The following is a 26,240-nucleotide window of genomic DNA, read 5'->3' on the forward strand; positions in this document are numbered from 1 at the left end:
TAACGAGTCAACGCAGAGCACCGAACCGAGCCACGTCATGTGGCTTAAGATGATGGCTGCGACCAGGCACCCCAGCACCGGGCCCGGCTCGTCTTTTCGCAGGTAGTCTTGGTGATGGGCGCGGACCGGCACGACCTGTGCTCGGCCCCCACGGCCACAATGTTTTCCTCTGCGATAGGTGGCCGACAGGCGGCAGGCGGGCGCAAGGCAGACTCATGGCGGTGTCGAGACCAGGGTGAGAGGTGAGAGCGGGGTGACGTTGGGATTGGCGACCAGGGGCAGCGGCGCGATCCCCGATGCGGCCAATGCCCTGCCTTCCAGGAGACATCATTGCTGCATTCCTGGCCACTGCAGGGATCCAATCCGTAGGGCCATCTCACACGTGTAGAAGAGCCTAAGGCTGTGGCAGATGAATATATCCACAACTGGGACGGTGGAGATCGAGATCGCGACCGCATCATGTCGAAGTTTGTGATGAACGGGTTTCGAAGGACTTGTCTGCATCATACAGGCTCTTCATGAAGTGATTGGCAGGATTGTATGTTGCACAATCTCTTGCTCCCTTGCTCTCTCTAGGTCTTTTCTCGAGGCCAAGTCTCATCTGAACCTCGACCTCTACCTGCACCTCGACCTCGTCCCGCGTGCCCCTGAGTTGACTTCTGGCCTCGGGCCCCAGGCATGCCGTGATGTTTCTTCAGCTCTCTGATCGGAGTTGCACCCGCCGCTAAGTTGCGCAGCCGCAGAGGTTCAGAATAGAATGGGTTGGTGTCTTTCTTCGCCAGAACCAGAACATCATGGTGACAACACCGTACAACCGTATCCGTAGTAACCCGTGTTTCCAAACCCCCGTGGTGACCGGTGACCAGTGACCGGTCCTTGGCATTTTTGAAGCAAAGTGTATGTGCAGGCTTCACATACTTGCAGCAATGCTTCACATCCCGTCACTGTCGCGTATTACGCGTCTTAAGTGTTCATACCACTTAGTCCAGAATATTTTGGAACCACAGCGTTGTGCAAGTTGCCTTTCCTCGTCGCTGCCTCGTCCGCGACCTATCATCATCGATCCCTTTGCTCCGATATCCCTGATTCTCCAGATACCAGACATCGCAATTTCAAAGTATCGTCGTCACATCAAGAGTATTGGACAACTTGATTATCAAATACTCAAAGCCGTCGTCAAAACTCTCCTCCATCGTGCACAAGGCTGTTTCTATCATTCGAAGGAATTCCTTCTCATGGAGAAATCGGATGTCGAGAATAGGGAAGCTCGACGTCAGCGGCGGAGGGCGGCTGGTCGGAGCGGGGGCATTTTCGAGATCGTTCGAGACGGCAAGCAGATCAAATATCGCTATGCTTGGCCCGAACCCGCATGTCAACCTGAATACATTACGCCCCGGGACAGTGTTGAGTCCATCGTGTCCTCGACCGCGAGCGATTCTGTCGCGGGAAGAGCATGCACAGGGATACGCGGGCAGCAGATGGTATTGACCGTTCCTGAAGGCGAATCAATGCATGCGGACCGAAAAGACCGGAATCTGACAATGTCATTATCCCCCTCTTCAACAAAGAGAACCACAGATTGTATCGAAATAGACAGTGAGGTCATCTCCAGAACAAAGAACAGAAGAGGTCTGCCAACGGTGCAAAAGATGGACCGGGATGGTTCGCGGCTCGGGCATCGCAAGACAGAAGCGACGGAGGGACAGTATGATGGCCAGGTTGCAAAGGCCAAAGAACATCTCGAACCACAGACACAAAAGTCTCAACTCCTTGAAGCTACCTACCAGAGTCCAATTAAAGAGCAGATTGAATTGGAGGCCGACTGTGACCCTGACCCTGGACAAGAAGAATTAAACAAAGAATTCTTCACCCCTCCGCGAGCCATAAAGATGTCGTCTGGATGGGATTGTCATGGTGATTCGGATTCGGAAATATTTGACTGATTGACGAACAAGTATTGAGCCGTGTGTATGTCCGAAGGTTTGGCCTGAGCTATTGCCACAAGGCGTGGCTCAGAGCTCTCATGTTGTGTCTCTTCTTGTTGAGTAAGAATGTCCAGACGGGGCTGATGGTGTGTACAGCACATGCTAATTGAGGTCAACATTGCCGTGCAGTGAATGCATAGGATGACTTCGGTGGCATAGAGCGGTGGACAGCGGGTCTTTCTTGGAAAGAAGGCTACTCAGTTGTATTTTAGAGCTTGATGCAAGGGTTGGTGTTGGTCTAAAACTCAAGGAAAGCTGACAGAGCACTCACAACGAATATTGAGACGAGCGAAAAGGGCTGATATTCCACCACGTCGTCCTGTGGATTTTTTGCAAGGCGACTTTCGACCACTGGTATGTTGCAGACGTGTCAACCACGACTTACTTCTCCGCGTCTTGCTGGGCCTGTGCAGCGCCATTTTGATTTTTCTTTGCTGCGTAAAAGGCAGCTCTCTTGGCCACTATTTCATCAATGAGTGGGTGGTTCTCCAGCGCTGCCGCGGCTGCTGCTTGGCCTGCTGCGACTCTGCTCAATCCTTTCCCACTGCCCAGATACTGATTCTCCCAGCCCCATCCCGTCAGATACACCCCGATAGAGTAGGTCTCCGTTCCTTGACCGTAATGAATGACGGGTTCTCGCTCGTCAGTATAGATGACCTTGACATCTTTTCCGAGAATCTTCCTGGCAAGTTCCTCCTTACTCTTGGTCGAGGGTGCTGGTTTGGCCGAGACCGCTTCGAGTTTGGGCTCCCACAGCTGGGTCAGCCACTTTTTGGCGACGGAGAATCCATCTGCATGCGACAGGACTACTGCTGCGACGTAGGCCTCGAAGACGTCTCCTTTGATCTTGAGCCAGGCATTAGGGGACTCATTGCGGAGACGATTGGAGTCTTTGAGCTGTCGGTCCAGGCCATAGAGAACCGAGTATTGACCGATGGTTTCGTTCTTGACAATCGATTCTCGCACTTGTGACATGCGTCCTGCCGAAAGATCGGGCAGACGCTCAAAGATCAGTTGCGAAGCGATTAGTTCGAGATATGCATCTCCCAGAAACTCCAGTCGGTCGTAGCTGGCGTGGCTAGAGCCGGCCGAGCTGGGGTGGGTGAAGACATCGCCTCTGTACTGATCCCCAATAGAGGGTAGCGGCGGAAGCAGTCCATCTTGGACCAGCGGCGTGGGAATGGCAGGAGACTGCCTGGAGTTGGAGTTGGGACCGTCGCGAAATTTGTGGGAGGGAGAAGTGCGGCTTCCTTCATGCTTCCGTTTCTTATTGATATGAGACATGACGAGAGCTGGATGAAGAAGAGGAGCAGGCCGGTGCCATGACAAGTCTCCTCGGTGCTACTAGTACGACGAGAGGAAGAAACTGAACTCGGCGTCAAATGTAGTGATGGTGGAACGTCCACACACTACACATTGCAGTGTGGTGTGCCGGGGTGGCCGCCCAATCGGGAAACTTGTGCCGGGCGCAGGCTCGTCTCAGTCTGAAGCCGATGAAACAATTCTTTGTTCATCATCCAGCGTTCCTCAACACGATCCTGGTCAACTACAGAGCATTGCCATGGCTTCTGCATCGCGAGGCCGGCTCCTTGAGCTTGCTAAGGTACGAGAAATGCATCCCGCCACCCGCAATGCCGCTCTCGTCCTTCTCTTCCCACGCATCAAACATGAATGTCCCTGGTATCTCTGCTAACACCGTGATCTTTCTCCTGCAACAGCTCCAATGCTCAATATTCTCCACGACCTTCAACCCAAATCGGCAGCGGCTGGGGAACAAAGTCCTGCGCCAGAGATTAAAGGGCCCGGCCCTCGCCGCATATTATCCCAGAAGATCAGCCACGGTAGAAGACGTGCTGGCGGAATTCAAGAAATTCGATCTCGACGGATTCAACGAGGACGAAGAGATACGATTGGAAAGCATCCAGATTGCCAAACTAAGAGGCAAAGGGGCTCCCAAGAAGAAGAGAACGGCCTCGGGTACGTATTATGCATACGATGACATTCGGCTCTACCTAGTACCTCATGTCACGCACAAGTCACTGACATTTATACCTCCAGACACTCGGAAGAAAGGCAAGAGGTAGACCTCGGTTGGTTCTGATGCGAAGTTTCGAGGACGATTTGTGTATATCAGGATGAGGATACCCAGGATAAAGACGTCAGAATACAATAATGGGAACCCGATTTTTGTTCGTGAAAACGTCTGTATTCACCTACGTGATTTGTGGCCGAGACAAAGAATGGCCTCTGGCCACCCGGTGATTCAAACCCCGACGCAGGAGACAAGAGCCTCGGGGTTCGAGGCCTCAGGCTTTCGTCCACATATGCGCCTAATGTCCATTACGTCCAGACTGTGCTGTGGAACATGAGACGAGATTCCGAGAGCGCTGTCAATCAGCCTAGCGCATCTCGAGAGCATCAAGGATCCGGCGGCTCTCGAAATCAACATGACTGGATACCAACTCCCCGTGCCACCACTATCCGTACGCTCGGCTCTTGCAACGCTGGCTTGGCTGTCCTCTATCATCCTCGGTGCATCGTCGACTCGGCTGATCTCGGGTAGAGACCCTCTAAGACTCCAGTACTATGGCGGCGATATCGGCTGAGGAGCCGTGCAGGCTTGTTGAGCTATGTCTTACCTGTGTCGCCAGAGGCGAGCGCCATTCGCTCCCCTGGGACCTTGGGCGCTCCAGTGCCCAGTACTGACCTTAGGCCTCTCCGCATGAAGATTGCAGCCGATGAATTCTGCAGGTTCCCCGCAACTCGAGTCCGAGCCGACTTCGAGGAACTTCCCCGCCCTTGTCCGTTCGTGGCTCATTGCATCACCCCGACAATTACGAGATGGCAACACCGACCATCTTCTTTACGCGATTTCGTTGCGGTTTCTCGGATGAGCTGCGTGGGTCAGGTCAGGACTGATGCGGGGCAGACAGGAGCCGGTCCCTGGTCAATTGACCTATATCTACTGTCCTGTTCTCTCTCGGGTGCCAGAGACACCTTTCCCCTCGACCAGTTCGTCCGTACACTTCGCTTTCTGGCTTATACACACGACTTGACTTTGACGAAGCAGCGGCCTTCCTCCTGACCAGCCAGCACACTCTTACTATCAGCCCGCCTTTTCAGACCAATCCAGTGTCTCTCCCACACAATGTCAGGCCTCCACGAAGTACAGACAGGTGCTGGCCGCCTGGCCGGGAAAGTCGCCATTGTTACAGGTACGGTAGAAGTAGTCAGCCTCCTTCGAGTCTTTAGACAACTTTTTGAATCACAATTACATTCTGTGTTGGGTGGTGGGCCTCGCTCACGGGCGAAGAACAAAGCAACGCAATCGAGTGCTTCGGTTCTCGACAACATACCCCATCAACGACTTCAGTCCTCACCTGACATACTCCAATCAACCACTTTGGTCCTCACTCAACATACTCCAATCAACCACTTTGGTCCTCACCTAACATACTCCATCAACTACTTCGGTCCTCAACTAACATACTCATCCTGCAGGTGCCGCCTCCGGATTCGGTCTTGCAGTGACGCAGAAATTCGTAGCTGAGGGCGCCAAAGTCGTCGCCTCCGACATCAACGCCGAAGGTCTCGAGAAAGCGTTCTCGTCGTCCTCCACCTACGCAACCAACGTAGCCACCGTGGCAGCCAATGTGACGTCGGCGGCCGACTGGGAGAAGCTGGTCGAGACGGCCGAGTCCAAGTTCGGCGGGTTAGACGTCCTGGTCAACAACGCCGGCACGAGCTACAAGAACAAGCCGACTCTGGATGTCACCGAGGCCGAGTTCGACCGCGTCATCGCCGTCAACCTCAAGAGTATCTACCACAGCGTTGGGACCGTCGTGCCCGCGTTGAAGAAACGAGGCGGTGGCAGTATCATCAACATTGCGAGCATCGGTGCCATGCGACCCCGACCTGGGTTGGTTTGGTACAATGCTTCAAAGGCCGCTGTTGCCAATGTAAGCGGGCTGCCAACCATCTATCTGCCCGAATTTTCCTACTCCTGCTACTTGAAGGAAATCTGCCCGACTTTTCCTTCTCCTGCTTGAAGGGAAATCATAATAGCAACCATGTTAAAAATACACTAACCTCTCCCCCCTCTAGGCAACCAAAGGCCTAGCCGCCGAATTCGGCAAAGACCAAATCCGCATCAATGCCTTGTGCCCTCTCCTCTCCGGCACAGGTCTATTCGAGTCGTTCGTCGGCGTCCCCTTCACCGAGGAAAACGTGCAAAAGTTCCTGTTCAACGTGCCGCTCGGGAGACTCACTGACCCCAGTGACGTCGCCAACATTACCGCCTATCTAGCCAGTGACGAAGGCAGGTTCATCACGGGCATCAATCTCGAGGTCGATGGCGGCCGGTCTGTTGGTGCTTGAGCGTGGTACATGTTTGCTGCGTATGAAGATGATGATGGCTGTGAGCACATGTTTGGCTGTGTATGAAGATATTATGATGATGGCACGTGGTTGTGGTTGTGGTTGTGGTTGTGGTCGTGGTCAGCTGGAAGGAAGCTTGAGAAAGGTCCTGTCCGTGTCCGTATCCGTGTCCTTGGCTCGACATACGGACGCGGTTCCGAGATCTGGTTATCGAGTCGGAGAAGTGTGGGGGAGAGAGGGATCTACCATCCTGAACGAAAGAACCTAAGAGCTGTTGCGTTGCGTGGATTGTGGAATGGTACCGACGGACAGCGTGAGAGAGAAATTAGGCATGGCGTTGTTAAGCCTGGCCTGAAAATGAAATCGAAACTGTAATTGAAACTGCTGAAGGTGAAAGTAAATGAGAAAGTAAACGAGAAAGTCTAGGAATAATCGAATCGTGCAGGGAAGGGACTGACTAACTGACTATGTGTGGTGTGGTGTGGACATTTATGTCGCCGAACCCATATGGACATTGTCTCACCCTTCTTTGCTGAATTTCTTCCTTTCCTTCGCCTTTACCAGTGTTTTGGACTGGTCCGGTCCGGTCACACACATTCATATTCATATTCAAGTCCCGATGGTTCTGGGTTCTAGGTTCTGGGTTCTGGGTTCTGTTCAGGTCCTGAGCCTTGTCCTGAGTCTTGGCCTGAACCTGAGCATCAGCCTAGTCCTGATTACTGCCACGGGTGTGTGTGCCTGTATTGGATTGTAGGATACTCGCCTACCACAGCCCTATGCACATGCACATGCACAATAGCAGCCACAGTGCCAATACTGATACCAATACCAATATGGGACGGGACGGTGCGCTACAACACGACACGACAAGACACGACGCGATCGATGTAAAGTCAAGTGAATGGGGATGTGAATCCAGAGCCTTTTTCTGTACGGCATTGGATATTTAATTTCCCTGCCGTCAGCCAATTTAGCTGCGCAGAGACATTCATCGTACATTGTTTGCTTGCTGTTGCTTTCCTTCGCTATGCAAGAGTCGCTTTCAACATCAGACACAGTCCCAATCCCAATCCCAGTATCAATCCCAATCCCAATACTAGCCAGTATCAAGAGGGCTAATTAGGGTTGGCGATTTTCTCCTTTCTTCGTCGCTGCTTTGTCCATTCCTTTTCACCTTTTTGTGCTCGACTTTTCCCTGGAACCGATTTTGTCCAGCACGGCAAGACTCAGACAAGGGCAGCCCAAAAGAGGCAGAAGAGACGACGAAAAGTCGGTGTCGGAATCCGAGTAGAAGAGCCGAGTCGGCCCAGTCTCTCTACTAGAAAGCCGCGCGCCCCAACCCATCATCTCCCTCCATCAATTGCTGCAAATGTGCATCGGCAAGCTCGCTACGTAGAGTTTCCCTCTCGCTCTCACGTTCGCGGACTTCCCACTCATTCAAGACCTCACGCTTCGTTCTCTGCTTCTCGGCAATTTCCGTCCGCATGCGCTCGGCCTCAGCTTCGAGTGCCTTGATGCGTTTCTCTTGGTCAGGCGGGAGTCCAGACGGGAGCAGTTTGCCGCCCGGGACTATCTTCTCATTGGTGGTGAGATGGTGTTGGACCGTATTCGCTGTACCGTTGAATCGTTGGCTTCGTGGATACGTCGTGCTTGAGCTGTTGTTGTTGCTGCGGAAAGGGAACGACGGTGGATCGCCGCCGCCGCCGCCGCCGCCACTGCTGCTGCTGCCGCGGCCAAATCCACCACCTCCGCGGTGATTTCCGTAATCGCCTCGTCCACCGGCTCCTCCAAAGTCTCCTCTGCCGCCCCCACCATAGTCACTGCGTCCTCCAAAGTCTCCTCTGCTTCCGCCACCATATTCACCTCGGCCACCAAGCCCTCCCCCTCTTGGCCCATATGGCCCAGGTCCACGGTACGCCAAACTCCCTCGACCTCCGCGTAGAGGCGGGCTGCTGAAGTCTCTGGGAGGAGGGCCGTCGTATCGACCAGGGCCAGGCGCGCCGCGAGGTCGGGTGGGAGCCCCCAGCGTACCTGCGCCGCCTCCTCCGCCACGGTTATGGGCAGACACTGACGCGGATGTTGATGCAGGGCCTGTAGGGGGTGAAGCTTTGGTTGGCTGGGTGAAACTGCGCGAGGGTCCGGTCGGGGGAGGGCGGTCGTAGTTGTAGTTGCCATTTCGATAACTACTCGGACCAGATGGTGGTTGGATCTGAGAGGGATCGCCATTCATTCGAACATCGTCGCGCGGTGCGCTTACGTCTCGGATTCGTGTACGGTCATTGGTATCCATGGGTGCTGTGGGTGGAGGAGATCTTTCCCGGTAGCCTGCTGACCCGGGTCCATCGTAGTCAGGACGCCCGCGGGGAGGGTATGCCGGCGATCTGCTAGGCAAAGAACCGGTCAAGCTCAGTCTGTCAGGATGTATCGGTGGGGAGGATCTTCGTGATGTGTTGTTTGAGGCGACACCGGAATTCAAATTCCTCGGTGAAGGAGAGCGTCTCCAATTGTCAACCGGTCTGCGTCGCGGAGGTGTTCTCGATCTTGGTCTGTAGCTTTCGCCTCCTCTTGCCAAATCTCTGTCAGGGGTAGGCCCACGCCTAGACGGTGACCGCGGGCGATCACGATCAAATCGGCTGCGGTCTGGAGAGATTCGTCGTTCTCGTTTCGGTGAGCGACGTGAAGGGTCGGGAGAGAACTCACGGTACCGCTTGGTCTCTGGCGGACTGCGAGCCCTGGCGCCATACGCTGATCTAGATCGTCTTCTAGGAGGAGGTGATCTTCGTGGAGAATAGCGGCGCACTGGTGATCTTCTGTCGGCAAAAAGATCTTCTCGACCTCTGTTTGTTGGTGGTGTTCGTGACCGTCGGCGGTACCCAGGAGACCTGCTTCTTGGTCGAGGTGCTCTAGCACTGGTCATTGGCACATACGAGTCAATCTCCTCTCTCTGACTTCTCTCATCCCGTCGTCCATCTCTCCTATCGGCCGACCATCCATCTGCCGCAGGGCGTTCTCTGTTCGGGGGTCTGTAGGGGCCTTCGCCGGCGCCACCAGGTCTGTAACTTTCACCGTCACCAAAATACTCGACGTCTGGATGGTCGTCTCGAGTGCGATGAGGTCGAGGCGGAGGAGATCGTCGTCTGATGCATGTCAGTCTAGAAGAAATGAGGGGAGCGAAGACACGTACCCCCGGTAGCGGTCCATCAGGGAGACTGTCGACTTTCAGATCGACTTTCAGATCGACTTTCAGATCGACTAATTACAATAAGAATGAATGCACCTCCTCAGACGCTTTGACGTTAGGTTGTCGGGCACAACAGGCAAGACGTCGGCAGGGTGGACAGAAGGACATGGATGCCCTGGATGTGCGACAGAGTTCAGGAAGTTCAAGAAGTTCAAGAAGTTCCATGCAGTCGAGGTTCTGGACAATGGTTAACCGTAAAACTGCTTGGGACTCACCGATCTGGATGGGAATTTCGCCGCCCTATCCGTACACATCACGCTCTTTTAATAGGGGCAACTACCACCACCACAAGTATCAGTATACCTGATAGCCTGATGTACCCTTCAACCACATCTGTAATTATTAGGCTTGCCTGCTCAACTCTTACTGCTGGCATGATTTTCACTTCAAGATCTTACCTAGGTAAGTCCTCTGCACTCGGTACATGTAATCAGGTACCATTGCTACAAAGGAGCAGTCTCATTTGGTGATTGATGAGTGCGCACATGTCGAAGGGGACTCCTGCTTTGTTCAGATATCTCGGTAACTGTTCCAGTTTGAGAACCTTGGTTAGGTACATGTAGTTGAGGCTAATCACCATAGAGGTTCGCTGTCGCTGGGATGGATGTGTTGATTTTCGTCAGTGGCCATTGCATGGGAACATAGGAAGTACAAGTACATCGGATTGAGACAGACGTGCAAGACTGAGTGATCGACCAAGCAGTCCACCCAGATAAGGATGAGGAGACGAGCTGTCCCGTACGTCTGAATTGTTTATAGTAGAGCCGTGGCGACGCGAACTCGGGCGGCGCCCAGAATGGCCCAATCAGCCTCCTACATCAGAGCTGTCCGTTGCTGGTCGGGTATCACAGCATGTCCTCTTATTATTCTCATACATCGAGCTTTGGTGCCTGCCCATGCCATGTCCAATTACCGCTTACTCCTCCTCTCTTCGTCGCGTTTCTGCCTCTTCCTCGATTCCGAGGCAATCATTTCCGACAGGTCTTCCTGGAAGTCCCACTGGGGATTTTGCTCGGCCTTACGTTGCTGGTCATACGCACGGCGCACATCTTCCTTGTCCATTCCGTCCCGAGCGGCCAAGGCATCTGGATCAATCGAGACCTCCACATCACCTGGCTTCTTCCGTTTCCGGGTGTCGTCCTGGCCCAGGACAGGAAGATTGTTTTGTTGACCGGCTTTCAGGTCGTAGACGCGATCTCCGCCAAAGAATCCTTCCACACGTGTCTGCCGTTCAGGGATGACGTGGTACGCGGACCGCGGATGAGACGAATCTTCTGTCTCAGTGCCGCGGCGTTTCCGAAGATCAAACTCTGAGACTGTTTCGGTGCCTCCGATCTCGGTCGGTACAGCAGAGCTCATGCCGCTGGGAGTCTCCAAACCAGCTGACGTCTCAATACCAGTGCCACCTTCCTCGTCATCCTCTTCTTCATCCTCTTCTTCATCTTCCTCTTCTTCTTCTTCCGACTCGTCTTGTTGTTGTAGTTCGCCCCATAGATCTTTCTCCACAGGCTCGCCCTGTTGCGTGTTTTGTTGGGGTTGAAGCACACCGAAGATGTCGCCACCATATAAAGGTCTGTTTGTTGCCTCATCGACAGGCGGCTTACCCCATTGCCCAGGAGCGAAACCCCAGCTGGCACCGGGTGGCGGAGGCGCGTTGACGCCAGGGACTTTTAATGCCGGATAGGACGGTGGAGGGCCGTATCTCTGCATGTTAATGAGCCATGGCGGAGGAGCCCCAGGCGGCATGTTGAGCGCTTCCTTTAGCTCGTCCGACAATTCGCCCGGTCGTAAATGTCGCAAGTTGGTTTCGAACTCCTTGCCCTCATAATACACCTCGCCGTATCTGGTCAACTGCGGTTTCGTCTGGAAGCGAAAGAAGGCCTCGTAAAGTTTCTGATAGTCGATGTCGAGCTTGCCCAGCTTTCCCTGCACACGTTCGCGCTGTTTCTGCTTGAGGGTAGCTTGGTCCTGTTTTTCCAAAGCCGCATCCCGCATCTCCGCAATACCAGTCTCTTGGATGAATTTGGGAAGCGCAAAGGGAGACTTCTCGATCCCCCGCTTGGAGGATAGATACTCTCTCTTCAGTGACCAGTGGGTAGGTACGGGAACGGCGTTGTGGTATGATTTTAAATGGACCACCAACTTAGGGTCAGGTGCTGAGGTGTCGGTCCATTCCACCATCTCAGGTCTCTTGACGAGAGCTTTTAGTTCTGCTACCGAAAGCTTGGACATCTCCTTTCGCTTCTTCTTGGACATCTTGGGCGCCGCACCCTCCTCCTCCTCTTCTTCGTCGGGAATATCATCGTCATCGTCAAAGTACACTTCAGGCTTATCGGGTTCTTTTAGGGCGGAATCCTCTTTATCCCCGAATCTTTCCAACATATCCCTGTAGAGGTCATAAAGTGGATTTCCTTCGTCCACGATAAGAGGATCTGTGAGAGGGTCTCCATCGCGACCGTCTTCTTCTGATTTGACCTTTTCATCCCGGACTGTCGGCAACGGCGTCGGAGTCGATGTGGGCTCTACTGATTCGGCCTTGATTGTGAGGTCGGAGGGTTGATCAGGCGGTGGCTGCGCGATATGAGTTTCTGGCAGAGGTGAAGAAGGGAAGAAACGTACTTGGTGCTTTTGAGCCTTTTTCTTTGCCCGCCTAAGTTGATTTTTGGTTGGCTTCGCAGCAGCTGCCATGTTGGAGGAGTCTTGATTACCTGAACAATCCTGCAATGCAGGCAGCGATGCGGCGGCTGGACTGATTCGTGCACCGCCAGGGAATTTTGAGCGATGGGGTGAAGCGTCAAGACAACAGAACTGGCTGGCGCAGTCTCGTATAGTAGTATGCGACAAGTTCAACATGCCATGTACGGATACATCAGCGCCTTTCCCTAATTAGTAATTAGTTTCTTGGCGGCTTCCAGACAAGTCACGTGGGTGCCCCGACTCGGCCAGCGCCGCTTTAAACTATTGTGTATTTGCGTTCAATGATCAGACAGGCCCATCGAATAAGATGAGTGCTTCATGTTAGAGCCGTGGCATTACCAGATGGTGAAACCCGGTCCGCTTCTTCCTCAGCACTGTCCTTCCGGGACCCTCGCTCACACGGTTCGCCGGGCCCTCCAGAGCAAGAGGAGCGTTGTTCAGAGTGTAGCTCAAACTGAGGATACTGGTCATCTAATGCTGCTAGCTACAACATCGTCTATCATCTACAGAAGTAAAAGACTTCTAAATCCAGCAAGCTTCGATGATACAAGCTGGCCATCTCGGTGGACGTAGCCCATAGCGACTGGCGGAATCCTGGCCGATATATGATTAGGCATTGGAATGTTGCCGAAAATGTGTTCGTGACGATGCATCCGAGGTTATTGAGGCGAAGCACTGGGCAGGGGAACCCCTGTCAAGGATTGGCTGGGCGCAGCCAAGTCCCAATCCTTTCTTTCGAATATGAGCTGGCTACTGTGAGCCATGCCCGTCCTACCAGTATTACTCGTACAAAAACAGAAAGATATGAGGATGATGCTGAGTGAGCTTCTGCCCCCACGGCCCCGACCCCGGAAAGGAGACCGATGATGCAATTCTGCACAGAAATGCATCTTGCCCAAACCCGAACAGCACAGCAACAAAGAAACAAGAGTCCAGCCATTATCATTATTGACTACTACTACTGTACTCCATATATTGACGTTGGTGGCACCTGATCTGCGTCCGGGGCAGCTCCCGCACGGAAGAGAGATGGACAACAATTCAAGTGGGTTCGGATCGAGACGGCCTCCGGAATCCGAGACGAATGGTGCTGTTTGCTTCCGGGTTCGGGTTTTTGGCCTGTGGGATAGACAAAGGACACAGAAAACGAGCCAACGACGACTGCCTCATGCCACAAGAAGCTTCCCCAGTGCTCGCTTCGGGGGTTCAAGAGCCTCCAAACCCCCGATCTTAGGTGATTTTTTTCCCGCTCGCAATCTCCAATCTCCAGCCCCCAGTCGGAAAGTGCCAGCCAGAGACGGCGCAATCTCGCACAAGGTGCTCCGGGTGATCAACACCAGTACTCTTTCTTGACGTGGGAAGGCAAAGCCTCCGGGACTGGGGACTGTGGAGGATTAGGCCACCAGAGGGACAATGATGTGATGGCTATAAAGGTAAGGGGAAAAGACATATTCAACAGCCTGAGCTGCACAGATCAAAGTGGGTTGCGAGTCACTCGTTTGCATCAATCCCTCTCATCTGGTCCAGTGCTCGTCCCTCCCTTCCAGAGGTAGTCTATTTTCTGTTCCAATTTGGTTTTATTTGGGTTTCTTGACCCAATATCCCACATCCCAAGGCCGTCCCCGTCCCTCAGTCCAGCATGAAGATGTTCCAGACCAACAGGCTCGCCGGCGCGGCTCTGGCAGGCACGGTGATTGCCTCTTTGATGAGCATCACGGCCGGCATCGACATCAGTGCGATCGCGGCCAGCGACGTGATTCATCGAGACGTGGCCGTCATTGGCGGCGGCGCCAGCGGCGCGTACGGGGCAGTCCGACTCAGCCAACTGGGCAAGAGCGTTGTAGTGGTGGAGCGCAAACCAGTGTTGGGCGGCCATACCGAGACGTACACGGATCCGGTCAGTGGCAACAGCACCGAGATGGGCGTGGTGGCGTGGTACGACACGCCGACGGTGAAGAACTTCTTTGCGAGCCTGAACGTCGGGCTGAAGACAACGGACGTGCAACGGGCGGGATTCACCACGCTCACCACCATCCCTGTGGACTTCCGCACGGGCGAACTGGTGACGAGCATCTATGAGGGCAACGTGACCCAAGGCCTGCTCAACTACGCGGCCCAGGTGGCCAAGTACCCGTACCTCGAGGACGGGTTCAACCTGACGTACCCGGTGCCGGCGGACCTGCTACTGCCGTTCGGCGAGTTCGTCAAGAAATACGACATCGCCGGTGCCATCCAGGTCATCACCGTGTTCGCCAACGGGATCGGCAGGATCCTCGACCAGCTGACGCTGTACGTGTTCAAGCTGGTCAGCTTGCAGGCCATCGTGGCCCTGCAGGAGGGCAATTACCAGTCGGCGGTCAGCGGGAAGAACCACGAGATCTACGAGGCCGCCCAGGCCAAGCTGGGCGCCGACGCCCTGGTCAACAGCCAGGTGCTCGCGGTGCAGCGGAACGCCACGGGCTCGGGCGTCGCCGTGCTGGTCAACACGCCAACCGGCGTCAAGCTGATCAAGGCCAAGAAGCTGCTGCTGGCCATCCCGCCCAAGCTCGACAACCTGGCCGGCTTCGACCTCGACGCCACCGAGCGCGCGCTGTTCGGCCAGATCCAAAACGTCGGCTACTACGCTGCCATCATCAACGACACCGGCATCCCGGACGCGGTCGAGCTGCGCAACTTCGGCGTCGACTCGCCCTGGAATGTCCCCGCCCTGCCTGGCCCCTACTTCATCCAGGCCGCCAACACCGCCGGCCTCTTCAGCGTCAAGTACAACAGCCCCGTCCAGATCTCCGACGACCAGGTCAAGACCGAGATTGTCGCCGCCTTGAACCGCGTCAAAGCCGCCGGCTCCGTCAACACCACCGCCGTCACTACCCCTCACTTTGTCGAATACCACAGCCACGCCCCGTTTGCCTTCAACGTGCCCGCCGCCGCCATCCAGGACGGCTTCTACACCCATCTCTACGCCCTGCAGGGCCGGAAGAACACCTTTTGGACCGGCGCCGCTTTCCACGCTCAGGATTCGAGCAAGTTGTGGGAGTTTACTGAGAAGTTACTGCCGGCCATCACCGAAGGCATCTAAAAAGGAGGAGAGGGCTCACACACGCACACACACGCACACACACGCACACACACACACACATATAACAACGTGTACAGACTATTGTTCTATGGAATGAAATACATCCAGTAGTTAAACAATGGATACAGACTATTGCTCTCTGGAATGAAATGCATCCAGTAAACAACGCGTACATACTATTGTTCTGTGGAATGAAATGCATCCAGTTAGTAGTTAACATGAGATGAGAGCATAGGAATTTCTTCCTTTCTTCCTTTTTTCCCTTCTTCTCGTCTTTCGCCCCCAGGTTGGATGGTTGGATGGTTGGATGGTTGGATGGTTGGATGGTTGGATGGTTGGAGGTTGGCTAGCTAAGACAGTGCAACTGAATATAATAAACATCAACCATCAACCATACACCATCAGCCGGGTCTCTTTTATTTTTTGACCTTGAATCAGAACCAACCCAGAATTTTAAGGGCCTAGTTCGCGGTCTTGGGTCTTGACCCTCAGCTCCTTCTGGCCGGCAGTGGCGGGATCAATGGTGACATTTTGGTGTTCCTCGATGATCTCTTGGGCTTCTCTCTGGTCCTGGGCCAGACGACCGGCCGCGGCGTATTGTGCTCTAGAGTGGAATGTGTTAGTGAATTCCTATAGGACAGAATGAGAAGGCGCCACGGCCCGCTTTGTTTGGGGGAGGTTCGGCTGGATTGGATTGTGTTGGATATACATACTCCTGACGCTGATGCAAATACTTGACAACCCAAGCGGTAATAATAGTCAACAAAGCCATACTCAGGACAAAAGGAAAGCCCTTCTGGAACCTCGGGGCTTCGACGGTCTTGAAGGTCAAGATCAGGGTCCAGGCGGTGGTGGACTGGGCGATGGCATTGGCCAGGGTGAAGATGAAGGCACGCTCAGCGGCGTCGTGCTTCAGCACGTCGTTGATCCAGCCGTACAGCACGGATGAGTTGGCGACGCAGGTGAAGGTCAGCGCATAGGCGAACCATTTGGCGTTCTCTGGCACGTCCCACACGGTCAGGATGATGACCGACACGGCGTTGAGCGTCTGGGCCAGCGTGATGGCCCACGCCCGGCCCAGGTACAGGTCGGACGAGAAGCAGATGAAGAGCACGTAGAAGATGCCCAGCCCCGGCGACAGCGCGCCCAGACTGTTCAGCCGCGTCGCGCTGTACCGGTCCAGGCTCTTGAGCCATAGCAGCCATGTCCCCGCTGACGGCGCGTTGGTCGAGTTCCAGAACACAATCCCCCACCAGGTGAACAGGTAGAAGCGCCAGTTGGTGAAGGTGCGCCGGACCGTGGTCCACGAGAACCGCTGTGGCGTCGCGTGACCGTTGCGCCAGAGCCGCGCTTTGGCGAGTGCGATGTCGCCCGGCGTGAGGACGAGCCGGTTCGGCTTGTCCGGTGTGCCGGGCCAGATGAGGAGGCCGGCAATTGCGAGAGGGATGGTGATGACTGCGTTGATGACTGGGTTGGTAGTTAGTATAATACACCCAGACGGATGGATAGATAGATAGAGACAGGGAAGAGAAAGAGAGAGAGAGAAGAGAAGAAGGAAACTTACTATACATCCATCTCCAGCCAGCAAGACCATGGACGCCATCCAGCCTAGCCGACGTGCCCGCCTGGATCAGACTCGCAGTCAACGTGCCCAGAGTGAGTCCGATGTAGAAGAAGCCACCGCGTCGACCGTATTCGTCACCGCGGTACCACGACCCGAGAACGAAGTGGACGCCGGGGAAGTAGGGCGCCTCGAAGAGGCCGACGAAGAAGCGATAGGCCATCAGTTCCGCATATGATTTCACGCGGTATTGTAGGAGGGTGAAAACGCCCCAGCCGAGTTCCACTTAAACAAATAAGAGACGTTAGAGTCAGAAGAGTTCGATTCGACTCGACATAGAAGCAAAATCAAAGCCAAGATCCCACGTCTACAGGATGGATGAATGTGCCGTGCCCTGCGATTCTGAGGTTTTATATCGCCTCTAGCCCGATCAAAGAAGACAAAAGAGATGATAGACATGATAGGCAAGTCAGGGGAAGCAGGAGAAGAAGATTTGAAACCAAGGGGTAGCTAGTTGTCAGGGCTGAAGAGAGTCTCATCACTCACCGCTAGGAATCAGCCAATTCATAGGCACTTTGGCGAAGAAATACGCAAAAGGAAGCTGTCCGATCACCGAGCCGACCGTGAAGATGGTCTGGCAGTGCACCAGCTCATTGCCGTGGAAGCCGAGATCCTCCTTGAGTCCGGTGACATAGGCGTTATCTTTGAATCGACCCAGGGGGGCACAAATTAGTAAAAAGGATTTGTACCCATCTAGAAACAGGTACATGGACGAAACAGAGACGGAAACAGAGGTAGAAGGAGAGGTAGAAGGAGAGGTACATAGAGGCAAAGCAGATGCAGATGCAGAAACCAACGCCACCCTCCAGGTAGGTGTTTTCCTGTTTGCTTGTGCCTGTGCTTGTGCTGGTGCTGGTGCTGGTGCTGGTGCCTCTGCTTCTGCTTGGCCTCTGCTTCTGTTTGTGCTTCTGCTTCTGCTTCTGCTTCTGCTTCTGCTTGTGTTTATTGGATGGAAGATCGTGTTGGCTCACTCACTGAGATTGGCTTGGTCGACATATTTCAACCAGTATCCGATAAAGGCAAACGGGACGATCAACAAATCCAGCTTCAGGATCAACTTCCGCTCCTCGGGACTGTCCTCGGGTGCAAACCAGTCATACCAGCGCCGAGATGCTTTCTCCGGTGCAAGTGCAGGTGCAGAAGCAGAATCAGATGTAGGCGAAACAGACATGATGGTCCAATATTGATCCCGATCCCGATCCTAATCCTGATCCCTACTCCAGTTCAGGCTCAACTCTGACGTCGACCACGGTCTTCCCGAGGGAGAAATGGAGAGCCTCTGGTGTGATTGTGATTGTGCACACAGCAGCAGGGTTAGACTGCGGTAGAGATTCAGAAAGAATGGAAGAGCGAATGCCAGACAGACAGAGCCAGACACGCACAGCTCATGTAGTAAGTCTCACAGCACAGCTCCTGTAGTAAGTCTTCTGTATGCTGTAGGGCCCTAGCCCCGGGGTTGCGGTTAGGGTTGGTTGATCTTATATACATAAGTCAGTCTCAGTCACGAATCAGGCTGGCAACCTCGCCATTGGCAAGCAGCAGAGATGGTCTCATTGTAGAGGCGAAAGACGCCATCATGGCAATTAGAGAGAAGAAGAAGAGAGAGGAGAGGATCGGCTCGAATTTTTTTTCCCTCTTGCTGATATCCCTCCCAAGAACCCGGCCGGGCGACTATTCGCAATATGGATAGTCAGTCGAACTGGCTTGGCTTAGTGGACTGGTATGTGTAGTAAACCAAGACTTAGTGGACTGGTATGTGTAGTATGTAAACCAAGACATGTCCGTACAGGGGACAGGAATGGGTACTTAGTACTTACCTAGTAGTCGTAGTAGTGACAGGGTACAGGAATGGGTACCTACCTAGTAGTCGTAGTCGTAGTAGTAGTACTTATTACTATACCCAGGATGGATGGATAGCTTTGCCCTGGCACGACGTGGCATATCTGCATGGAGTATGGAGTATGGAGTATCCGTACAATACTCCGTCCTCTTCGTCGGGACTGTTTCACTCCTGACCCACGCACTACTGGTACTACTAGGACTACCGATACTACTGGGACTACTGGAAGTTGGAACTACTGGCATTACTGGAACTACTGCTACTACCGATACTACTAGTCCTGGTGACTGACAACAGCCCAATGAGGCCTTGACCTGAACAATGTACTTTTGTCAAGTCCCACCGTGGCCATCACACCTTGCATCTCCACAATCGCGTGACCGCCGAAGAGAGATATCGCAACCTCCAGGCTTCCAGGCTGGGGCTCGGAGTTATCCTAGACACTTGTCCCTAGACACAGATTTTTGTAGTCTGTATGGGTACGGATAGACAGAGAACAGAGTGCAGAGTATAGAGGACGGATGCTCACCAAGAGTACAGAGTGCAGAGCCTAGAGTACGCATACACAATTGGTATCTGTATCCGTACATAATATCTATTTACAGGATGGAGTATGGATACTCCTGTAAGCTCCTAAGTTATCTGTCCTGGCGAACTCCACCGTGACCCTTGGCCATGGGGAGAAGAAGGGCCAAAGGAAAGGGGGATTTGCTTTGCTCCCCGGGACGAACGAGATTGGGTTTGAATTGTATGGCCACAAGCTCAGGCTCCGACTCAAGCCTTGGCCTTACTCCATTGCCATCATTATCTTTCACGTCAGACGGGGGAGGTCTCGACTCTCGACTCTCAACTTTCGATTTTCGACTCCCAGCTCTCGACTCCCGTGGCAAAACAAAATGAACCGCGCTTGCCTGAGTTCCACATGGTCTGTCTGGCCATACTAGTGAGTTGTTAGTAGTACCAGAGCAGCACTTCTTTCTTCGTGAATCCGATTGCGAGTCAGGCAAGGAGCGACTGAAACGAAACTGCAATTGTCGTGTACCATACACATAGCTAACATGCTCGTGCTCGCTCTCGCTCTCGCTCTTGTTCTCCTTCCTATCGCCACGTCCCACACCCCCACGCGGCTTGCTGCCCTCAATCTACGCATCTGCCATTGTCTGGCTCTCTCTTTTTGCGCGGCCAAGCAACCTGCCACCAGATGGGACCCTCGCTCAAGAAGAAAGCCCATAGTCCGCATGCACGGTTGCCAAGCCGATGGACACGCCAATGTTAGGCGCAAATTCTCCGATGTAGTTGCCTATTGTAACAGTACACCAAACGGTCAGCAACTGGATTGGATCTTGAGACACGAGAGAAGAGGAAAAAGGGATCGGAATGTCCATCATCCGCGTAATACATACCAGGCGGCGCATAGTTGCACACGGTGAAATACGGCGGCACGCCACCCCCCACATTGCCTAGGCCTGTCGCCGTACAGTCGGCCGTGTAGCAGCCCACCGAAGTGGTACTCTTCCACACAATCTGGGTGAAATGTCCCCACTGCTGGAGCGTGGTAATGTCGGGTTCCGCGCCGTAATAGACGTAGTTGTTGACTTCGCTGTTGTACAGGCCTTCGGTCACAAAGTTTCCCATACCTAGCGGTGTGACTGGGTACCCGGCACCGATGTTCTGGCCGTAGCCTCCGCCGTTGATGTTTCTAGTGAGGACATGATAGTCAGTGCTAGTGGTTCGGCCTCAACGGTGTGGTGGAAGAAGGAACCGGCCATAAGGACCGAGACCAACTGGGCGGAGCGGCCCAGGCTTTACCAAGGAATAGGAAACCAAGGAGTAAACGAGAACATATAGGGTCATCTTACGTAACGTGCCCATAGACACATGTCTGGGCAATCATCTGAGCCGTCTCAGCCAGGCTCGGAGACCAAGTCAATGCCGTGGCCGAGTGATTGGTCCGATGGATGTTGTGGTGAATCAGGATGGCGTTGATGTAAGCATCGTTCGTTACAGATGGCACGTTGCTGGTGCTGGAGGTGGTCGACGTGGTCGAGGTGGTAAGCGTGGAAATGCTCGAGACTGGTGCTGACGAAATGCCATTGCTTACTATGGGCGTCGTCGTTGTCCTCGTCGTCATAGACGGGGTGATGGTGTTATCTGGAAGCACAACACCAGTCAGACTTGTTGTGCTACTAACGGCTGTACTCGACGAAGTCACAAAAGGTGTGATGGTCCCATCCGGAAGCAGTATCGAGGAGGCCGCCGTCGTGGTTGTCGTCGTCGGTGTCGGACAGGGGCATGTTATGATCGTCTCAATGACTGTGGCCGTCACCGTCGCAGTATAGCTGTAGCTGATACTGATGCTCTGCGCGGCTGTGCCAAGGGCAAACATGAAAAGACCGAGATGGTACATGTTGAATGAATGACTTGGTGAAGACGACACTAAACACAGCTAACGAGTGGCTTGGGTGAGTTGAGAAGATGGCGGGAAATTCAGAGTTGGCGAGGGCTGTAAAATGACTTGGAACTTGTAGGGTGCTCGATGGTCTAAGACCGGACGTGGGTACATTCCTGAAATGTCAACACGCCCTTGGTGGTCGTCAGGACACAGACTCCCGTAGATTCCCATTCCGCTCTTCACTGCAAGGACAGGCTGGAAATTTGCATTCAGAGGACGCCGTAATCCGAGACAGTAGCAGCCACAACAGGACTTGGTGTATGGGATCTGTAATTGGTCAGCCTTGCCGTCGCCACGGCTTTGTAGCTTCAACGAACTTGCGGATGCGATCTTCCTATCCGCACGTCTACCCAAAGAGCATTCTGTGTCAATGTACACGCCTCTTGTACCCATCATTTGATTAGTCCTAGACATTCCCTGAGCTGACTACTTCAAACGCTTGCCCAACCCGGAAAATCATTAGGAAGCACACAGCTTCGCGTTGACGGACGGACGGGTATGGCCCTTCGTTGTCGTACGCCAGATGTCGACGCGAAATGGGTCTGCCAACCCGCACCGTTGAAGTTCGATCGACGCTCCTCAATCACAGAGACGAGCTGAGATAAAAGCACGCCTCCCCCCAAAAATAGACTCGACAAGAGCTGCGTCTCCTCAAAAGGCATCAGAAGTACGCTCTGAGGGTGACTCAAGCCCTGGCATGCCTGAGTCCGTGGCTGTGGTGCGAACCGGTCGAGATAGATGCCTATTGTCATGTCAATACTTGTTCGAGGACACTGCCACAACACGAGGATCGGCAGCGTGAAGTTCGTCAACTCCAATACAACCTCGATTCACAGCGGTCAGGGGAATACATTCAGGCCAGATATGAATCATTCCGAGGGGTTGCCACACCATGTGATAGAGCTTGATCTGACATTGGATGGTCGGTAGGCCGCGGCGTCCCCGTTGACATAAACCCTCACCAAGAAATATCGGCCGCGTGATGCTGGGAACATAAACAGATTCAGTCATAACTATCACTGTTGCTTATGCTATCTCAACAGCGGGTCACATTTTGGTCCTGCAGAGCTAAACATGATTTCATGGTGCCTGCAGCGCGGCGTGGGTGCTATGTAGGAAATTGTCATTCCGCAACAAATCACTGCTCATTTCAGTGGAATTAGGCCTACCTCCAATTCTGCGGCAGAAGGAGCCAACCTGTGGCCCTATGTGACTCGTCGACCTACAGAGGAGATAGTGCCTGCATAGGCGCAGACCGCATCGACTGTAAGATCCGTATCGGCGGTTGTTGATCATCTGCAATGAAGCTGGTAAACGCCTCCCGCATCAGGGTGGGAACGACTCCTGACTCATGCCACACCGGGCGCTCCGAACACTTATGTAAGGCAGATAGAGCGGGAAGTGAGCAGTGGTGTAGAAGCATGTGCGCGCGAGTACGCGTATGCACTGCTGTCTGCTGTAGTAGGGAATCGCTCGCCTCACTATAAGCTTACGGTATGGAGAAGCCGAGGGAAGCTATCCAGGGCTGTGGCGGCAATTACCCCCAGATGCTTCCAGTTGCAGGACGTCGAATGTGATGCGGTAAACCAGGGTTGGTGAATGACAGTAATTGATGATTTGAAACCAAGAGCACGCACGGAAGAAGACTCACTCACCTCATCAGTCAGCAGAGGCTCAAATTGGAAAACGAGACCATTCCTGAACCGGGTTAGCGGCCAGAGATCAAGTGAGGGTGAGTCGGCCAAAGGCGTTGCTATTTTCAGACATTTCCACGTGCCCGGGTGATGGCGATCAGTGGTGATCGTGATCGTGATAGCCTCCTAAGCCCGTCGATCAGAGCTCCAGCGGAGTGGCACGGGACACTGGCGTCCCAAAGGTTTCATGATTATCGAAACAAACCACCACTGCCCTGTCCGGCCTCAGAATTGTCATGGCTGCCATCGACACTGTTCTCGAGTCTGCCTTGCATTGGCCTAGAGGCTAGCAGGGAGACTCCTGGACCTGTCGGAGGGCGCGCTCTCAAGACTTGTTGAAAACCGGTGGACCAACCGGAGAATAAACTAATCCAGTTCCGGGGGCTAAGCCCGCACGCAAGGCAACATGGTACTTGGCTCTCCAGCAGTGTTATCGGTGAAGAACATGCGTACTGCACCGCCAAAACACCCGAGCCACTATCGCTAGCATGCACAGATGTTGTCCGTCACATGTGTCCTAGACAAGAGAGCGCGTGTGCAGGTACGTAGGTAGGTGCAGGCAGAGAATGACGCCGAAACGATTGGATCCAGCCGTAGCTGTACTGTAGCCGCAGCCGCAACCGCACACCGTACTATGCAATATTATGCCATCATCTTCGTGCCTCGGTGTAGACGTCTTTATGTGCCTGTCTGGTGAAGCGACCGTCCGATAACACACCGTTCCCAACTATGCCTGCCACGTATTTAGAATCTTTTTGCGTTGCCCGTCTCAGGGGCCTTCCTAAGAGGAGGTAGGCAGAAAGGGTCTGACGTGCACCGTGTCACGGATAGTCATTCCAACTACAGAGCTGCCATCATCCGATAGACTGGACAGAAGAATTGGAAGGGTTTGTGACTCGGTGGCATCGTAGCCTCGGATCGTGCACTACCGGCCGGTGAAACCAACGGACAATGATTCAGATGCAGTGTCCCGTTCCCGTTCCTGACCCCAAAGCAGGTCGAACTCGATCGTGTTCCGTACGGAGAGCAGTAACCAAGGCGCTTATTGAGGATGAGGGACGGGACATGGGAGGGATTGGTCGAAGGCCGTAGCGTAGCAGCCACATTCCTCAAGTTGAGAGTTGGGTTGAGGAATGAATCACTGACTGCGCCCCCTGTGCCCTGTGGTGCTCGGGTGCCACTGAGACCGGATTAGAGTTGTCTTGGAACCGGTGTGCGGCCAATGATAAATGTCTCTGCGTCAACCCTAAAGAAGCCTATCCTGACGAACGCTGTTCGGCCCAGGCTCTCAGCACTAACATTGTCGTTGTCCTATCTCCTTCTTCAGCTACAGGGGCCTAATGCACAGCTACTGCAACCCACGCCTCGTCCTCGTCCATGACTCGATCGTCGGTTGAATTTAGCACACCAAAACTTGGGTTCACTGCCCACTGCCCACTGACAGTTGCAACGACAGGGTGGACCCCCTCCGAGCAACCATGATGCTGGAATCGAATGGCTTGTCGACCCTGGTCTCGATCTCACGTTTCCAAGAAACTTGGTTTGGTCTAGCAGGGGGGCAATGCTAGATTAGGCTCACTAGACATGACTCTTCCTGGCACACCAAAACCAAACCCAGACCAAAAGGCATTCAAAAGTCCCATCTCTTGCGGGGCCCTGGCCGTCAGCCCTACGAAGAGACCAGGGCCACACCGTTATTGCGGTGTCCTGTCACATAGCGAGCAGGGCTGGGTCTGCTTGGCCCAGGGACGCCTACTACCTCAGGCCAACCATCCAGGCCAGTCATTTCCTTCCATAGGAACTTCTAGCGCAACTCGTCAGCCCCCAAATTTACTCATTCCACACCAGAACCCGCAAAGACTACGGCCGCATCCATATTGGAGATCCACATCACAGAGGACGCACCGATTGAGTAGCCCTGCGATATCTGGCCTGAGCGCAGCATACTGCATTGCACCGGCACCCTGGGCCGGTGGATCGCGGGTGAATCTGACTCTCTTCCGGGCCACCATGCTTATCAGACAGAATGGACCTAAAACCGTCGGGAACATGTATATATCAAGGCCAGGTTCATCGAGAATCTTGGGAGGAATTCATTCCCTCAACCAGAACACACTCCTTCACTTCACCAGATACATCTTCTTAATCCTTTCCTTTGTTCGCTTACTCTATCCACCACCAATCCAGGTTTCGACTTGCACTTCGCAGCTACAACCCCAGTCTTAAGGTACAGACTCTTTCCTTGATTCTATTCTGTCAATTTCTTCTACTACGACACCGAGCTCCCGACAAAACAACCCACCAAAGACTTTCCCTCATCTGTCTATTTCCTTGTTTCCTTGTTTCCTTGTCTGTCTCTCTCAATCTTCTGTCTGCGCTCTCGCCGCGACCACATCACTCTCTGCAGAGCCTCGCCAACCTAGCGTCCAACTTGGCCCACAATTGCTTTCTTTCTCTTTCTCATACCAATCATCGCCCTTCAAATGGCTATCGGACGAGGCGGATACAACACTCCCGCGGGCACTGCTCCCCAGAAAGGCCGAGGCGGCTACAACAGACAAGGCCGTGGCGGATACAACCGAACCGCCATGACTCAAGGCCGAGGGGGATACAACCGACAACAAGCTTCCCAAGGTCGTGGCGGATATAACTGATTCCGCCAATCCCAGTCGCAGTTCCCAAAAACGAAAAAAAGCCAGCACAGCGTTCTCGTGTCTTTTTGCCGATTTCTGAGACAGCCCATGGGTGATCCCGTCTGCGATCACCACCACATTCCTTCATTCTCTTGGCTCTTGACGAGCAATTTCTGCGGGCTTCATTTTCCGACACAGAACCTGGATCAGCAAAAGTACATGATCAGCTATTCTTTCATTTTTATTTTGAGCGATCAACGCAATTCAGCGGCATTTTCAGGCGTTTGTCTTTCTTGTGGGGAACAGTTTCAGTCATCGCTCTGGAAGCGAGATGACCAGTGAGGCGCAGAGGGGCGAGAGATCGGCATTTCAGGGGTTTGGGTATAGACAATCGGGACAAAAGACCAGGGCGCGAGCCCTGACAGGGGCGTTTCGGGCGTATTCTTGTTGCATTTGGAGGGAATATAGATAGATGCAGGGCCTTTCAGCGGATCAACAGAACAGATCAGAGCGAATCATTCCAGACAGTGGGTACAGACACCCCAGAACCATACAAGACCGCAATGTCACAATTTTGCCAACAACATAAATGGCCTTCCTCTTTTGCTCAATTCACAAGCA

General features: G+C 53.7%; 11 protein-coding genes across 11 annotated transcripts; 4 read left to right on the plus strand and 7 right to left on the minus strand.

The window, feature by feature from the left end:
- Window positions 1–1,235: 1,235 nt before the first annotated feature.
- Window positions 1,236–1,943, plus strand: A1O3_03815 (uncharacterized protein; the record flags this gene model as incomplete). Its single annotated transcript, XM_007733950.1, has 1 exon — window positions 1,236–1,943. The coding sequence occupies one exon, from the start codon at window positions 1,236–1,238 to the stop codon at window positions 1,941–1,943; it is 708 nt and encodes a 235-aa protein (XP_007732140.1).
- A 423-nt stretch (window positions 1,944–2,366) lies between these two features.
- Window positions 2,367–3,269, minus strand: A1O3_03816 (uncharacterized protein; the record flags this gene model as incomplete). The annotated part of the gene is made up of 1 exon (XM_007733951.1): window positions 2,367–3,269. One exon carries the CDS (start codon window positions 3,267–3,269, stop codon window positions 2,367–2,369), a length of 903 nt encoding a protein of 300 aa, XP_007732141.1.
- Window positions 3,270–3,652: 383 nt separating this feature from the next.
- Window positions 3,653–4,069, plus strand: A1O3_03817 (uncharacterized protein; the record flags this gene model as incomplete). Its single annotated transcript, XM_007733952.1, has 1 exon — window positions 3,653–4,069. One exon carries the CDS (start codon window positions 3,653–3,655, stop codon window positions 4,067–4,069), a length of 417 nt encoding a protein of 138 aa, XP_007732142.1.
- Window positions 4,070–5,133: 1,064 nt separating this feature from the next.
- A1O3_03818 (uncharacterized protein) lies at window positions 5,134–6,362 on the plus strand (the record flags this gene model as incomplete). The annotated part of the gene is made up of 3 exons (XM_007733953.1): window positions 5,134–5,200; window positions 5,487–5,944; window positions 6,090–6,362. The coding sequence occupies 3 exons, from the start codon at window positions 5,134–5,136 to the stop codon at window positions 6,360–6,362; spliced, it is 798 nt and encodes a 265-aa protein (XP_007732143.1).
- Window positions 6,363–7,680: 1,318 nt separating this feature from the next.
- A1O3_03819 (uncharacterized protein) lies at window positions 7,681–8,652 on the minus strand (the record flags this gene model as incomplete). The annotated part of the gene is made up of 1 exon (XM_007733954.1): window positions 7,681–8,652. The coding sequence occupies one exon, from the start codon at window positions 8,650–8,652 to the stop codon at window positions 7,681–7,683; it is 972 nt and encodes a 323-aa protein (XP_007732144.1).
- A 182-nt stretch (window positions 8,653–8,834) lies between these two features.
- On the minus strand, window positions 8,835–9,332 carry A1O3_03820 (uncharacterized protein; the record flags this gene model as incomplete). Its single annotated transcript, XM_007733955.1, has 2 exons — window positions 8,835–9,265; window positions 9,290–9,332. 2 exons carry the CDS (start codon window positions 9,330–9,332, stop codon window positions 8,835–8,837), a joined length of 474 nt encoding a protein of 157 aa, XP_007732145.1.
- Window positions 9,333–10,512: 1,180 nt separating this feature from the next.
- Window positions 10,513–12,291, minus strand: A1O3_03821 (uncharacterized protein; the record flags this gene model as incomplete). The annotated part of the gene is made up of 1 exon (XM_007733956.1): window positions 10,513–12,291. One exon carries the CDS (start codon window positions 12,289–12,291, stop codon window positions 10,513–10,515), a length of 1,779 nt encoding a protein of 592 aa, XP_007732146.1.
- A 1,648-nt stretch (window positions 12,292–13,939) lies between these two features.
- A1O3_03822 (uncharacterized protein) lies at window positions 13,940–15,379 on the plus strand (the record flags this gene model as incomplete). Its single annotated transcript, XM_007733957.1, has 1 exon — window positions 13,940–15,379. One exon carries the CDS (start codon window positions 13,940–13,942, stop codon window positions 15,377–15,379), a length of 1,440 nt encoding a protein of 479 aa, XP_007732147.1.
- A 453-nt stretch (window positions 15,380–15,832) lies between these two features.
- A1O3_03823 (uncharacterized protein) lies at window positions 15,833–17,709 on the minus strand (the record flags this gene model as incomplete). Its single annotated transcript, XM_007733958.1, has 4 exons — window positions 15,833–15,983; window positions 16,093–16,846; window positions 16,944–17,225; window positions 17,487–17,709. 4 exons carry the CDS (start codon window positions 17,707–17,709, stop codon window positions 15,833–15,835), a joined length of 1,410 nt encoding a protein of 469 aa, XP_007732148.1.
- A 258-nt stretch (window positions 17,710–17,967) lies between these two features.
- Window positions 17,968–18,171, minus strand: A1O3_03824 (uncharacterized protein; the record flags this gene model as incomplete). Its single annotated transcript, XM_007733959.1, has 1 exon — window positions 17,968–18,171. The coding sequence occupies one exon, from the start codon at window positions 18,169–18,171 to the stop codon at window positions 17,968–17,970; it is 204 nt and encodes a 67-aa protein (XP_007732149.1).
- Window positions 18,172–20,054: 1,883 nt separating this feature from the next.
- Window positions 20,055–21,247, minus strand: A1O3_03825 (uncharacterized protein; the record flags this gene model as incomplete). Its single annotated transcript, XM_007733960.1, has 3 exons — window positions 20,055–20,140; window positions 20,244–20,539; window positions 20,700–21,247. 3 exons carry the CDS (start codon window positions 21,245–21,247, stop codon window positions 20,055–20,057), a joined length of 930 nt encoding a protein of 309 aa, XP_007732150.1.
- Window positions 21,248–26,240: the final 4,993 nt, after the last annotated feature.

Source organism: Capronia epimyces, assembly GCF_000585565.1.
Source record: "Capronia epimyces CBS 606.96 chromosome Unknown aczIQ-supercont1.3, whole genome shotgun sequence".
NCBI classification, from domain to species: Eukaryota; Fungi; Ascomycota; class Eurotiomycetes; order Chaetothyriales; family Herpotrichiellaceae; genus Capronia; species Capronia epimyces.